Here is a 16,359-nt window from a genome sequence, read left to right on the forward strand (position 1 = left end):
GACTGCCTAATGTAGTGAAAAATCCAGTGTGAAATTCCTCATTCTGTTTCACCCTTCTCAGATATTTCTTCAAACAAAATTTCTATTTCAATGCAGACTTTTGGGGAGTTGATTTTTTTTCCAAATCATTATCTATAAATTATGTATAGTGGTTATGTTGTACAGCCTTGTTCATGAGAGCTAGAAGGCAAATGACAACACTGACTTTATTTAAAACAATCACTAATGTTTTTAAATCTAAGTGACTTAAGCCAATTCATTCTCATTTTTACTCTGCTTCTTGCAATCTTTTAAATTTTACAGAAGGTAACAGGGCATATAGTTAATTACTATAAATCCAAAGATATTTCTAGTGACTTTGACTTAAAACTGTATTTTACAATTCGTTTCCGAATCATGCAAGAGAACTTTTTTATAAGTTTTAACTCCTCTTAACAATTTATGCTTACTACTGAGGTCTCTACTAATCCTTCTCATAACTTCAATATTAGTTTCAGCAGGAATTTTCAAACTTTTCTTCATCATGGATTTTGGGTAATAATATGCAATTTTGTGCAATAAATACTACAAGGATTCAATAAAGGAGGAAAAGAATACTTTCATTATCAGCCATCAGCATGATTTCTTCGGAATTAGCATGACATTTCTGCGTATATGAGCTATTCTGGAGACAGGAAACTACTTCCAGGTATTTTCATATTTTAATTTGTGCTTTTAATATCTCTGAGATATTAAGAGCTAAAACTTCTACATTCTTCCCCCTCCCCACCCCACCTCCTTCTCCTCCAAGATGAATCCAGAGCAAGGATGTCTGCGCTCAATAGGGCCACTTCTTGATGGAATCAGACTCCTTGAAGTGAAGGAAGGTCCCCTGGGGTTCTGAGAACTCAGATGTATTATGAGGCTAGTATTTTCCAGAATTCCACACAGCTGGAGCAAGGGGTAAGAGGGAGATGTCAGGCACCTGAATCCTTGCCTCTCTATTCAGGTAGGTCACTGACACTATGCTATTTTACAGCAAAGGAATAGATGGCCCAAGTGAAAGACTCAAAGTGTGGAATCAATTTGAGGAAATGCAGCTGTTTATGGTTGTAGTCGTATATTTAGACTAGGTGCCCTAGATTCCCGTTAGAGTGAATGGAAAGAAATAAAACTTTTAAAACATGCTTTATCTCTTTCTAAATATGGATAAGGCTTATTTAGAGATTCATACTTCCAAACATAGGTGTCCAAATATGAACTAAGGATCTAAGTTCCACATACAGTCAATGACAAACTTAAACTTGGCCAAAGCATAAATGGCTGGTTTGAGATGTTTTAGGATATCTCAGACAACCAGGACACTCCTGGAGTTCACAGATATGAACCAGGACCTGTAAAAAAACCACAAGCTTCTCAAGTGGCAGCTAGAGGATATGTTGGATACTCCAGGAAACCCAAAATAATATTACATTTAAAAGCTGAGTTTTACGTTAAGTTCTGTTTAAACTCACCTAAGGCACCTTCTATTCTCTGTTCTCAGTTCTCTATTCTCTACACTGGCCATTCCTTTGACTGCAATAAGAGTCTAGACACAACTATTTACACCCATATGACAATATTTAATTAGCTAAATTTGGTGTCTATGTCTACAGTTGAACTGTTCTTGGCATTCCAAAATGTCACATGAACCTGAACAGTTCCCATTTCTCCCCACTGACCTTACAGAACGACAAAGGTGACTTGCTCAGCAGGAGAACTCTAGAGTGCAGGTGTGAGAATTTCAGCAGAATGAGTACACTGAAACTCATCTTTACAACTGAATGAAGAAAAAAATCTTAATAGGCATATCTATTAATCTGATTAATATAATCTGTGTTTTCAGAAAGTTATGTCTTTAGTCAGAACCCATGCATCATAGTGAGGGAAGGGAGAAAAAAAAGATTTAGTATCTGGTTTCTTGGCCTCTGCCCTAATACTGTCAATTTGGCTTGTCAATTAGTGTCAATTGTGGTTATATTGATCTGTGTGCTTTATGGATTCTAACTAGAACTAGATTCATTCTACAAACTCAGATACTACAGCAAAGTCCATGGCTTCTAACTTTCAGTCACAAATGAATTAATTATTAGGGGTACTTTTCTAAGGAGGAGTTGGATTTAGTTAGTTTCATCTTTCTCCTGTATTTACTGATGTTTTTTGGACTGACATTAGTAAAACAAAAAAAAATTACTTGTTTATTGGAGGCAATATTACATATATTTTTATTTTATTTCATAATTAGTATACTGTGATCTATTGAAAGTAAATTGGCTGATATTCTTTGGTTTATTCTGATCAATTTCTGTGACATGAAATTGAGGATGTCCTTCTGAAACCAATAGAAAAACACTCTTGGGAAGCAGGAAAAAAACCCAAACCAAAAAAATCCACATTTTTATTGTTGCCATTGTTATTAGGATGTTAGTCTACTTTTTGATTTCAAGTAATGTAAGATTGAATATTAACATGGTGTAAAAATTTAAAAGCAAATAGGTATCTGTCTGTGTCCTAATATTACAGCAAACATCATTAAAAATAATCGGTTGTGTGTATTGTCTGAAATGCTTTGATTTTATTTTAATAAAATGTGATTTGACAGTGAAAAAAATATTTGAAGGATACTGTTTGGCTGCCTTCTTTTATACGTGTGTTCTTATTTTTAATTGAATGTTCCATCCTGACGATGTTATTCACAAGTGTGAGATTCATCACACTTATCTCTAGCAATATAAAAGTCAAATAGCTTAGCTGTGATTTAGCTCACCCAACCTTAGAAGCTGCAATTCAGTTACAGACTGAGATGTGTAAATTCATGTGGTCACAATACAGCTGTTACATTTCAGCTGGGGAACACTTAAGAGGCTTTAACATAATCATCTGTAACACTTAAGGTATGCTAAAGTATCTTGCCTGAATTCCAGCTGCCAGTTCAGAATAGAAAATGTATTAACTCTGGACACTTATCTCAGGTACCCCAGGATGCCTTAAATTCCACCTAAGCATGCACATCTCAAATGATATTGAAACCCTTTTTAAAATCCAATCCCAAACATCTGCCTTGAGTTCAAAGAGGACAGAATTATATACAAATGCCATTGGTCATAACTACAGCAATTTAAATTAAGGCGACAAACCATTCTAGCAGTTTTAACATAGAATATTAGTACGTATGGGAAAAAAGAATTTAAAAAATTATTTAATTAAATAAAATTTCTCATTGCTATAATCTAGTGTGCTTGTCCATTGTCAGTCAGAGTGAAAGGCAGGGACATCAGAGGCTGTCCTAGAAATCCAACAGGATTTCTGAGAAGGAATTGCATAATAAACTGAAGAAAGCAGAAAGGAAAACAGAAATAAAAACAACAACACAACCTACAGTTTTTAAGCCCATCTATGAATCTCTGGTCCAAATGCTGAGACCACAGGAGATACACTGTGGATAGTCACACTTCTAAATGAGCAAGAAACAGAATTAAATCATAGGCTCAACCTCCAAGTACAAATTGGCTCATGTTCTCATTGCCAAGGACTTGTCCCTTCTGCAGCAATTTTGTCTTGGACAGAGTTAGTTGAGAACTATGGAAAAGAGCTAAGTTGTGATAGAACAGTTGTTAGTTTAGCATAATAAAGGATCCTGTTCCAGTCAAAGAGTTATGGGATACTCATATGGGGAACTCAGACCAATGCAAAAGGATTTATGTCACACAATTATGTTTTCTAAGTTTGCTTCTTCTTCCACTGTTGTTCAAAAATTTGATCTTGCATTGATTGGTCATAAATCCAGACAGAAGAGGGATTTGCAACTGGGTTTTTTTCTCTCTACAAGAGTAATTTTTCTTATTTCAGTAAAACCTGACATTTGGAAAAACAATATTAATTCACTGAAAACTACATAACCTTACAGTGAATGGGATTTTGGCTACAAAAATATATGTTCTAATGAAACATATATTTTGATAATTTCCATTTGCTTTCTGTATCATACTAGATGTGATTACAGTTTCATTAATACTGGTAGTATCAACCCTTCTATAGCAATTATCTTAAATTTAGCTGTCTTTACTTAATGTCTTTACCCTATTTTTTTTTGCTTCATAATGAGAAATTTACTGCTTTCACAAAACCATCTATAGAAATAAGATCCATGTAAATCATCTGTCTTACATTATCTGACCAGAACTGTGCTAATGATGTAACAATTCTAACCAGAACTGATCCTTTAAAATATGCAACCTATTTCTAAACCTCATTAATAAATTTTTTTCTTCACTTTTGTTCCATTCCTAATTCATCCATGTAACATAATGGACACGTTCAGGTACAGTAAGAATGCAGCTAAGAATCCTTGGATTCATTATTCAGATTGGAACTTATGAATGCTAAGAATTTGTTCAAAGGACAAATGGGCTTAATTTAATACACATCTGCAGCTGAGCTAATAAGTTTGGGCAGACAGCAATTCATGGATCTGTAATAAGAAACACTCCCTTCCCAGCTTAATTTCAATATTGCCTTATTGCCAAATCAACAGTCTAATCATCATTCTAAATATACATTCTAATTTATTTAGTTACAGAGTACTGTCTTACACTAAAATTTGAGTTAGTTAAGATCATCTTTCATTAATAGAAGCATAGTCATAGAAAGACCTTTCAAACACTTAAGTGCTTCTTTTTCCCATGGGCGCTCTTAGCCAATGTCAGTAACATCTTTCACTCTGCTGCTCAGACCAGGAGTTCTTCCTTCTGAATAATTTCAGCAAATCTGCAGGGGCTAACACTGTATTTACTGCATTCCTTTTGTTCATTCTTACAGTATCATGTTTTGTTTCTGTATCATGCTCTTACATTAAAAAAAAAAAGTGTATCTAAATTAAAGCACAAAAAAGAAAAAAAAATATTTAAAAGTAAAAAAGGTAGAGAGAGAGAAAACAAATAAGCAAATAAACAAAACCCCAAACCGGAAAGCCCTTAAATGTAAAAGGTATCTTCATTATTTTTACTGTTACTAATATTATTGTACTCTGCTACACAGTGTCATAGGGAACACAATTTCTGGTAGGGATCTAAGGTTATTGCAACAGTGAAAATGCACCCCAAAATTTAGACTTTTTTTTCTATTTTAGTGATTTAGAGGTATCCATTGACCTAGCTTTTTGAGGAATGCTTCCAGGAAAGGATAATAATTTCATACACAGAGTTTTTTTCAACTGCCATGATCTTCACCATCCTGTTTGTCAATATTTCCTTAACAAGCTAACTAAATAGAGACAATTCCACAATAAAGACACCTCAAAAAATAACCTTTATAAACAAACTAACTCCTTTTGAAAAATTTGCTTCCCAAACTGCAACAGTGGGAAAAAATCCCATATTGTTTTTATACTTGCATTCTCCCCATTCGTGCCCAAGGTGAGTTTTGGCACTTCTGTCTAGAAGTCCATATTGTTTGCAAAGTGCCCAGTACACAATACTGCCAACTTTGCTGTGCCATATTTATCCTGGGCAATTGAGTAATAATCTCTAGAGTCTACCTACGTACTCTACATCCTGCACTTAAATCTTTCCTACCATCTGTCTTCCCTTAAACATCTCTCATGTGAATACGTTGTTACTGTGTGTCCATAATTAAATTATATTTTTCCCTTTTCAAATCTCCTGTGACAAATCACTTAACGGTTTTGCACTTTATTTTCATAAACCAGACTTTCTTTTTTCTGAAACACTTTCCACTGCATTTTCTCATCCATTTGTGGCATTTATCTTTCTTTGTGATGAGCTTAATGACTTCAATAATGACTTCAACCCTGGAGTATTGTATTCCTCATTTATATTTCAAGCTTGACCCAAGAACCCATTATTTATTATTATGGTATCAGCAATAACTGTCAGGAATTTTTGTAGTTGTTACATTTTTTGTTTCCTGAGCCCTGTATTACTTTATGAGGTTACTGTTATAATTATTATGTACTATAGCAATTTCTAAAGGCACCGACTAAAATAGAAGTCCCATCCAAAAGCAAGCACTAGGATGCAATCCCAAAGTCAAAGAGCTAGAAATTTGAAAAGATGAAAATAAAATCCCGGGTAGAAAAACAGATGGAAAGAATGTGTGGTATGTATGTGGCCTCTATCAATAACCTCTGAAAAATAACAGTCATCGTCTAAAAATTGTCATATCTCAGCAAACCACCTCTGATACAATTTATTTAATGTAGTTTCAAGGGTTTGGTTTAATTCTCAAATGCATTTAATTATCTGCAGCACAGGTGTATGTAACTGAGCTACATTTAGGATTCAACTCCTCTGCCTACCCACAGACACACAGTGCCAATTGTGGTGTCTTAAAGTACCTTGCCTGGGCCCCAGCTGATCATATGTCCTACAAGCCTTGAGTCTTTTCTGTCAGCATGTCAGACACCAAGATATTTCAAATTACTTATATGAATCAAGATATTTCAAATTACTTATGTGTATCAAATGAACCAACCCGCCAGGCTCTCAGCACAGATCAAGAATTCAATTCAGTTGTTCACACATGGGTGTCTACTCCTATTTCAAATGCCCTAATGTATCCTAGAGTCCAGGTGCCACTCCAGAAATATTCAAATGTGCCCTAGTTCTCATTTTGTGTCTATCAGTCTCATGCACACATCTCAGATACTCCAGGACACCTCCTAGGGCACCACTGACTGTTAAGGCAGCTCATTCAAGCCCATCAAACTAGGTGAGAAAGATACTATCTAATTCCAGGTCAGAGAGTAATCCAGAACATGAGTCATATTCCCTAAGTTTTTCCACCAGACTACACTGCTTCTTAACTTCTTCATAGGTGTTCTACATTATACCAGCCCATCTTTACTATTTGAACCTTCGTTTAAATTAAAAAGAACAATTATCTTTACATTATTTTGTTTTCCTCAAGTCACATTTTAGTGTGTCCTGTTTGCAAAAATTCCCACTTGCAAGAGATGCGGTTGATTCATAAATTAAAAAAAGTAACACAAACCAAACATGACAACCCATGGTTAGACCTGCTTTGAGACCAAAGCCTGAGGGGTCTGTCTGAACGGTCATGACATCTTCAAAAGTCATTAATAGCTAAGAGAATTTGTTACAGTGGCTATCTGGAAACTAGCTGAGGGGAATCAATCTATTACCTAAGAGAAAGGGAGAAATACTGAGGAATTCTGATGGTACTATTGTTTCTGTGGAGCCCGTGCTTTCTGCCAAAAGCACTTTGTGCCACTCATACCAGTGAAATAATGGTAGTTTAAGCAGTCATTCACCTAAAGTCAACTCAGTGTGTTCTACAATGGGCTTTTTCTGTCCATTCTTTGATATGAATGTTCAATCTTAGTCTTCAAGTGTATGATGCAAGATGCTATTTCCTTCCAGGGGACTTTCTGCTGACTTTTTTTCTCTCTCACATGACTGAAGAATGTGTATAGGAAGTATACACAGAAATTGATTCAGAAACTTTAACTAGTAAATGGAACCATTCAGCATAACAGTATGTACATTGACCTGGTAATTAATCTTGGAGAAGTAATACTGATGGATCTCATTTATATTTCTTATCCCAAAAAGATAAAATTATAAAGGTTTCACAGATATTATGTCTGATATCATCTTCTGTTACAAGTAAACCCATTAAGGTACCATTGCTAAACATAATCATAATGAATGTAGTTTAATATAATACAATGTTTGCAACATTTTTTAGTCCACATTTTTTCCAGTGCTAATATTCCTCTGAGGAAAACTGAGTAAAATAAAATTATTGTTGTGATTTTCATTGGTCATGTCCATACTTCTAATACAATTTAAACACAGTATTAATTTTAAACAGATTACAAAAATATCTGCATGTATTTTGGAAAACCATAGCTTACCAACACAACCTATTAATTCTTTGCCCTCTGACTTGTTCCCAAATAGCAAAAAAAGCATTTGTGCAGTAGTCAAATACTCAGAAGTCCTGCTCAATGCCTGGAAATTTCTGTTCCATAAATCACAAAAAACTCCCACAAATTTTCAAAAATATTCAGCCACAGAAATTGTCCTACCTCCCATCTTTCTTGTGTATGTCTGTGGGAACTTCACTAAATACAGAAGGATCTACCTAATGAGAACCTTTAACATCTAAGAGTGCCCATTTTTGATTACCTGTGAATAAAATTGTAGCCAAAATCTCTCTGACTGATTCAAACAGTACAAAAAATTACAGAGCTGGATGCAGAATAACACAACTGCCATGCAGATTCAAACTCCAAATATAAGAAAAATGAAGCTGTTAAAGATTTGAATATATCTTGTGCACCATTTTCCAAGAAAGTCCCCAGATGTAGCCTTGTCTTTGAGAAAGTTACACAGAAAAGAAAAAGAGCAATTGAAAGGTCTTCCATTTAATCTCAAGCAAACTCCTGCTGTCTTTTGCAACTTAAGAAACCACCAACAAAAATACAAAGGGAAAGAGTTTGTCACTTTACTAAGAGCTACTAGCCTTTGGGAAAATTTTATATTTGTGAGAACTACAAATTGTTTCACGGATAATGGAAGATAGAAATTGTTCTGTTGGGAAGGACTAGCATTTTTCAGCCTCTTTCTGCCCTAATTTTCACCCTAATGTGTTTTGCAACCAACATTAAAAAAGAGTGAAATATTCACCTTTTGTAGTTCATCGCTTTTCTACCTGAGTAAAGACACAAAGCCTTTTCTTCTACATCAGATAACATCTGCCCCCACTCTTGCTAAAAAAACCCCTAAAGCTAAATAAAAAACAACTCAGGAAATAAACTCCAACCTAAACCAAACAATAAATCCCCTGAAAGATTACATCACTTAGTTTGCAAGCAGATCTGAAACTGTATTTTCAGTGCAACTGCACTGAAGTTATAAAACAACCTGACACAACCAATACATTTAGTAAAGCAACATAATAACACATTTCTGTGCAGTTCCAACATTACACTTCTGCTCAAAATGATACATATGGGTATGAATTTAAAATTTTATCAGGTTGCTTCTAGAGTTTCATTCAGTCTTCTGCAATGACATGCAGGAGACTACCATGTATAAAGTCATATATTTCTATGGCAACAGTTTAAATTCTAGGCTATTCTTAGTTGAAGTGCTTGCAGAAATAAAAACAAACCACAAACAACCTTCTTTTTAACTAACTAAATAATGTATCTGTTCCTTTTCTTCCTTTTCTGAAAGAATATAAATGTCTTTGCTGTGATGATTAAGCAAAAAGTAACTTAATGTGATATATACTGTGCTTGAAGTTATGAGATTCTTAATTTAGCAGGAAAAAATGCATATTTTGACACAGCATGGATAGTTCATAGGCTTCCAATATTAGAAATATCATTACAGTCTTTATCAGCAAATAAAACATTAACTTTTTGTAAACTGAACATGCTTAATATATTTGCACTTCACTCCTCTTCAAAACATCCTTAATCCCTTTTCTTTCGCCTATGTTTCTTTTTTTGTTGAGTGTTTTGTTTTCATAAAAACAATTACGGAAGTGCTAAACATGTAAACAAGATAAGCATTGTAATTCAAGGCCTGGTAATTATTACATCATCTCAGAGAGCTGGGTGATCTATGTGTCTTAAGGGCAAGTGTCTGCAAGATGAAAGAAAGAATCCTGTGAATGTTAAAATCAGAAAATGACATAGAAAGTTCCATTTTGTTATTTCCCCACAACCTAGAAACAGGGCGATAAATACATGTCTTCAACATTTCAATTGAACTGACATTTCTATTTAGGTGTGCCAATGAACTAGCATTTTTTGGAAGCTAAAGGAGAAAATTTGCAACTTTATGCTACTTTTCAATGATGACAAATTAAAATTACATATTTAGCATTATATTCTCTAAAATGCATGCATGTCTGATTTCAGTCAGTGATTTTGCATTTTAATTTATTATGTGTTTTATCTTAACTTCCGTTACAGTGTTTCTAACATAATTATTATTCTTTTTACCATGGGACGTATTCTTAATTTTCTCAGTTACTCAATTTTGTCACTACAATATCATGAAGAAGGCAGCTAGACTTAGGTAGTCTTCTAAGGGTGCACTAGCTTATACCTAAACAGGTTGTTTTGGACTATTTCTAAGCTAAATTTGATGGCCTCCTAAGGACAGAAATACTGGCTCACATGTAAGTGCATTTGCTTTTTCCTCTCAAACTGCACAACAGTAGATTGCACGGTGGCAAACTAGTGCCTCTGCTGCCTTCACTTTGTCTTACACAGAGTGTCCTGGCAGAAAAATCTGTCTAATGAGGCAGCAAGGTGGAATAAAGAAGGGACCTTGAAATAGGAATGGTTTGTATAGTTAAGCAGGCCATGCCATTTTCAGAGCTGCCCAGCCAAACTTCAAGGTATTTTCTAGGAGACTGCAGATTTTTCCACAGTGATAAAGGATTCTGGAGGAATGACAGATTCCCCGTGTTTAATAGTTCATGAATATCTGGGATCAGGCTTCTGCGTCATTTTCAAGAGCGTACCTATTGCAGTGTGTATGTATGTCTGTTTTCTCCTCACAGATCCCAAAGGTGGGCATTTCCTATAAAGCAAACCAAATCAGTATTTGAAGTTTAGCAAGTCCCTTACGGTGTTTCACTCTTTAAAAGGATTCTCTGCCTGGAGAAAGCCAGGAGCAACGTGACTGAAATTCTCCACATCTCCACTGGGACTTGAGCTGTGAGTTACAAGTGATTTGCAGAGACTTTCGCCTTTACAAGTTTGACTGAGTTTAGGGGCACTTTCCCGTACAGGAACGGGATCAAACGCGAGCTGCCTGAAGTCCAACTGCAGCACTGCGCCGTGGTTTTTTCAGCTTTTAATATCAAAGGGTGGAGGTACCCAGTGCAGGACCCGGAAAACCCCTGCGCGCTAATTCGTTTTCCCACTGGCGGCAGCTGCTGGAGCGCGGCCGCCCGCAGCTGCCCCACCGGGCAAACTGCTCCCGGGCGGGAATGCCGGCCGCGGAAATTCGGCTCCAGCTTAATGAGACCAAGCTGGGCAGAGGCACTTAAAGCAAATTCCCACTAACATCCCTAATACATCTGCAGTGTGTGCAGCAGAGGCGGTGACAGCAGCGGCAGCAGAGAGAGATTCACAGTATTAATAAAGGGATTCACTGCCCTCGTTAAAAAAAAAAAAAAAAAAAATGGAGGCGAGGGGAGGGAGGGAGAGGGGAGGAGGCAGGCAGCAGGAAACTTCTGTGTGTTATTTACATTGGGAAAGGGGGGGAAGGAAGGGTGTTTGTGCCTCTGCCTGTGAATGAATGAGATAGAGGAAGGGAGGGAGAGAGAGGGAGGGAGGGAGAGAAACACACACAGAGCACTGAAAGGAGGCTCTGTCCCCTAAACCCAAGTAACCCGTTTGCAAGAACTGGATGCTGGAAAAATGGTGAGGACCCGGAGTTGAAAACATTTTCACTTTAATACTGAAAAAATATGCCATTATAAAATCCTCGAATAGAATTAGTAAGTTTCACTTGCTTCCTCAGTTCTGTTTTCCTCAAGTTATAGTAAGATTTACAACAGCACAGAATTTTCTACCATTAAACTTTGCAGCCTAAGCGCTAGAGTGACATTAATTGGTCATGCTTAACTGCCTTGGATTTTTTTTTTTTTTGTAGTATGTTTACACTGTTACCTTAATAGAAATCAAGGGTACTAATTTTTACATTCAGATGGAAAGGCAATACTGAATATGTATATTGAAAAAGAAGAGAGAAAACAAAACCAAAGCCTACCCTCCCCCACGTCCCCCGAAAAACAAAACACAACCCACTATCAACAAAGCAAATCTCCCAGCAAAGTAATTCCCACCAAAAAATAAAAATTAAAATTAAAAAATCCAATGAGAATATTCATGCAACTATGTCTTAAATAAAATCTTTACAATTTTTTTCCACAGTAAAAGTACGATCTCTACTGCCTATTGATCACACAAAAAAACTGGCGAAATGGCACTTTTTATTATTATACTGTATTTCGTATATAGAAGGTTTGATACGAAGGGACTTATCAGGTAAGAGGGATGATGGTGTGAACTAGACGCTGCTTCCAGTCGGGGCTGGAGCGTCCCTGGGGTGCGTTGTATCCATGCGAGCCATGCAGCACTTTTTTTTTTTTTTTTGTCCATTTGTCTATTTGTTTCGGAGTCGGAGTCATTTATTTACATTACATTCATGCCTTCGTGCAACTTTCCCCTCCTGCTTTGCCATCAGGAGGAGGCCAACACCAGTCCTCTGCCTCCCTCCTTTTCCCGGCCTCTTGGAAAGGGGTCGGTCCACAAGGGAAGAGGGCAAAAAAGCAAATCAAACCCCAACACAATAGAACAAAAGCCCAACAAAACCAGGAGCCGTGTTTAGCCCTGCCGGAGCCGAAGGATGCGTTTCCTCGCCTGTCCGTCACCGCCCCGGCCGCGCACGGGCGGGGAGATGCGCGCACTGTGCCGGGCTGCGCGGCGCTGCAGGGATGCGCCCCGGCGCCGGGCTCCCCCCGCCGCCCACTGGGCCTCGGCGCTTGCTATGGGGGTCGTGAGGAAGGGCGGTGCGTGTGTCTGTGTGTTTCGTTTCTCACAAAAGGTAGCAGCAGAGGTGCAGAGCTGTCCCCGGCCGGAGAGGGAAGGGCCGGTCCCCGGGTGGCGGCCGCCCCGCCCCGCCCGCAGCCTCAGTCCGACAGGGAGTGGGAGCCGCAGTCGTACACCCTGTGGGCCCCGTCGGCACTGTAGGGCCCGTTGTGCCAGTAGGACGAGTCGCAGACCGTCTGCAAGGAGTTGATTTCGGATGCAGAAGAGTTGGCATCCCTCCTCTTGGACCGCTTTCTGTTCCTCAGGATGAAAACCAGCATGCCAACCACCGTGAATGCAGAGGTCACAAAAACCAGCAGAAGCCCTGGCACTAGCACCGAAATAGAGACCCGGCTGGTCTCCAAGTAGGAGTTGGAGTGAGTACCTGTCTCTGTCAACCCGGTGCTGTTTTTGTTAGTGGAAGTTAATGTGGGCGAGATTTTTAACTGAGGGCAAATCACATCATTGGAGAGAGACTCGAAATCCTCCTTGAAGAAATCTTCAGGGGACTCACACCTCAGGTCGCTCATAATCACCTTGGGGCGAAGCATCTCTGCCCACTGTTTAAAAGGCACGATAGGGCAAGTACAGTCCCATGGGTTGCCGTGCAGGTCGATCTGGGTGATGGAGGTGAGCTGGTCCAGCACCCCCGCCACCGGGAGGTACATGAAATAATTGTTGTGTATGCTCAGCTTGGAAAGAGAGACCCCGGCGAACACGTCTACTGGGAGAGACCTCAGCAGATTGTTGTTGAGGATGAGGACTCTCAGTTTGGGCATCGCATTGAAGGTGCCAGGCATGATCATCTGGATCCCATTAAACTCCACGTTCAGATACTCCAGGTTTTGCAGCCCAGCAAATTTCTCCCGGGACAGGGTGTCTAAGTAGTTGCTATCCATGTAGAGCCATCGGAGATCAAAGAGGTTCTTGAAAGTGTTATTCTCAACGGTGGCAATATTGTTGTTGCCTAGATCGAGTAAATTAAGTTTTCGGTAATCCAGAAAGTGGGATTTCCTGATGGTGTGTATTTTGTTGTCTCTCAGAAACAGCTCCTGCACATTGGACGGCTTGGGCTTCAAATCCACCAAGCTGCTCACATTCCTATCATTGCAATTAACTTTTAAACCTGAGCCAGGGATCTGATCACAGCTGCAGATGTGCGGGCAGGAAAAGGTAGCTGGTAGCTTGCTCTTCGCACTCACTGTCGACACGGCAGCAGTGGGTTTGGTCTTGATTTGCCAGTTGACAGGAATCTTTGTACCTCCGTTTGGAGCAGATCCTGGCGTGGCAGGGTCTTCTTTGCCATGTATTTTAAAGGGGGTTGGAATGGGACCAGGATCGCAGGTTTCCTCTTCGGCAGGGGGAGCAGCTAGGCTGGAATCTACTCTGTTCTTTTTACACAGCTCCTGCTCTGTGGTCTCATTTAAATCTTTGCCCTGCAACCTAGTGGGAGCTTCACAAATCACTCTGCCGATCAAAGCGTTTTTAGGTATGTTTTCCAGCCATTCTTTCAACGACAGCAGATCGCAAGTGCAGTCCCAGGGGTTATCCTCTAGCAGGATTTCAGCAATGCCTGGGATCTGCTCCAGGACCTCCTCGTAAGGCAAGGTTTTAAGACGGTTTCCCCGGAGGTCGAGGTGGGTGATCGGCACATACTGAAACACGTTGGGGGGCAAGGTGCTGATGAGATTGTCATTTAAAATCAGCACCTCTAGCTTGTTTAAGTCCCTAAATGCTCCCGGGTCAATATCCCGCAATAGATTAAAATCTGCCTGGAGGTATTCCAGATCGTCCAGCCCCAGGAAAGTCTGCTTCCTGAACGATTTGATCTTGTTGTTGTTTATGTGCAAGCGTTTCACCAGCTGCAGCCCAAGGAAAGCCCCAGGAACAATCTCATGCAAACCGTTGTTTTCCATGTGCAAACTGACCGCATTGTAAAAGTTAGCAAACTCATTAGGGAAAAGTCGAGTCAGGGAATTGCCATGCAGGAATAAATGGTAAAATTGGGAAGTTGGGGCGGTGAAATGTTGCAGGCTGGTAAATCCCTTTTTCTCACAGTCTACGTGCAAATCCCCTTCTATCTCGTTGCAGGCACAGATCTTCTCTTTGCAAACGTCCCCTGTAACGTTTCCAGCAGCAAAACAAAGAGACGTCTCCAGCAACAGAATCCAAAGCAGCATTTTTAAACCGAGCAATTCATTCCCGATCTCATCACAAAGTAACAGCAACCATCCTCCTCACACGGAAAGCAATTCCAGTTCATTCAATACATGAAATGTCCGAACCACCAGCAAAGGGGGAGGAAAAAAAAATGTATGTGGGGGAGCAGGGAGGGTCGGCGGAGGGGGGGGGGGGGGGGGGATGCTTTCTTTTCTCCTCTCTCCCCCCCACGCACAACTGCAACAGCCCAGATTCCAGTCAGTAATTATATCCACAAACTATCCAGGCACGTACTGCAAGGCAGGCGAAAAAAAGAAAAAAAAAAAGAAGTAGAAGGAAAAAAAAATCCCCCTCCTCGCTCGCCCTCCCTGACGCCTGCCGGGCAGCTAAGTGGAGGTCTGCCGGCCGGGCTGGCTCACCGGCACCGTGCTGCTGGCCCCCGGCCGCCGCTGCATGTCAGGTAGGCGCGGGCGGGAGCGCGGCGCTGGCCGCGGAGGCTGCGCGGTGCGCGGCTCCGCGCGGACTGACCTTGCCGCGCGGCCGCGGAGCCGCGGCTCCTCGCCCGCCGCCCGCCGGGCGCTGTCCAGCGCCGCGGTGCTGAAAGCGCCCGCCCCAGCCTAGGCGCTGCCCGCCGAGCCGCCGGCGCTGTCGCCGGCGCCTGCCCCCGCTGCTGCGGTGCGCGGCTGCCCATGCCCGCCGGCGGCCGGAGCCTGCCGCGGGGCCGGGGCTGGGGCCGCCCGCCGCCCGCCCGCGCCGCTCCTCGCCTCGCCCTGCCGGCCGCGCTGCCTCCCCTCCTCGCTCCCTCGCTCTCTCCCTCACTCGCTCTTCTTTCCTTTTTCTTCCGCTGCTGCCGAGCCGCAGGCTCGCACACACTCACATGCACGCAGAGGGAGAGTTGCTAAGAGGCTCTGCTCGTTTCAACCTGGTGCACACTGAAAGATCTGACACCCTCTGCTGAGCTGCAGTGGCAAAAATCCATCTGCTGAGGGAATGCTGGAGAAGAAAAAAAAATCAATCCACGTACAGGGCAAGCGTTAAAAACGCTGGCATTAAAAGCTGTCGATCTATTTAGATGCGTTCTCCTAAATGGATTATTTAATTTATTTCTTTTCTTTTAAGATGGGAAGTTTAGCATTCCCCTCCTCCCGACCGGTTCCGTATTGCCCCCATTCACACACACTCACACCTGCACAAGAAGGATAGGAAGGCTCGTTTGCCTTATTGTATTTCCCAATGGCTTGTACAGAAATAGTGTCAGGGTGTCAAGCGCATAGCAATTTGAGGCAATTATTCTGCACGCCATTTTTATCGTTGCTTTAAATGCATTTCTTCCTCCCCTGCAGTCTAGGGTGTTTCATGCTGGATTTTGTCTCTTGCTGGTGTTCTCTATGCAATGTCGAACCGTGGACTAATGCACTCTCTATTTTTCATAATTTAGATCATCACAGAGAAGAGGATAGGTAGGGGGAGGGGATTGCTGCACTGTTAACAGTTCACGCTACCTGTTCCCACGGAGTGTAGTGTCTCCCTTAAGGAGGGCAGGGAAGGTAGAAACTGACGGTTATCCTTATCTCTGT

The 16,359-nt window shown here is 40.7% G+C and overlaps 1 protein-coding gene across 1 annotated transcript; it reads right to left on the bottom strand.

The window, feature by feature from the left end:
• Nucleotides 1-11,453: 11,453 nt before the first annotated feature.
• SLITRK1 (SLIT and NTRK like family member 1) lies at nucleotides 11,454-15,297 on the bottom strand. Its single transcript, XM_019282676.3, has one exon. The coding sequence runs from the start codon at nucleotides 14,800-14,802 to the stop codon at nucleotides 12,724-12,726; it is 2,079 nt and encodes a 692-aa protein (XP_019138221.3). The 5' UTR covers nucleotides 14,803-15,297; the 3' UTR covers nucleotides 11,454-12,723.
• Between the last annotated feature and the right edge of the window lie 1,062 nt (nucleotides 15,298-16,359).

Source organism: Corvus cornix, chromosome 1 (assembly GCF_000738735.6).
Source record: "Corvus cornix cornix isolate S_Up_H32 chromosome 1, ASM73873v5, whole genome shotgun sequence".
NCBI classification, from domain to species: Eukaryota; Metazoa; Chordata; class Aves; order Passeriformes; family Corvidae; genus Corvus; species Corvus cornix.

Excerpts from the sequence above, each read along its gene's own strand:
- SLITRK1 (XM_019282676.3), bottom strand. The coding sequence starts at position 14,802 with ATGCTGCTTTGGATTCTGTTGCTGGAGACGTCTCTTTGTTTTGCTGCT.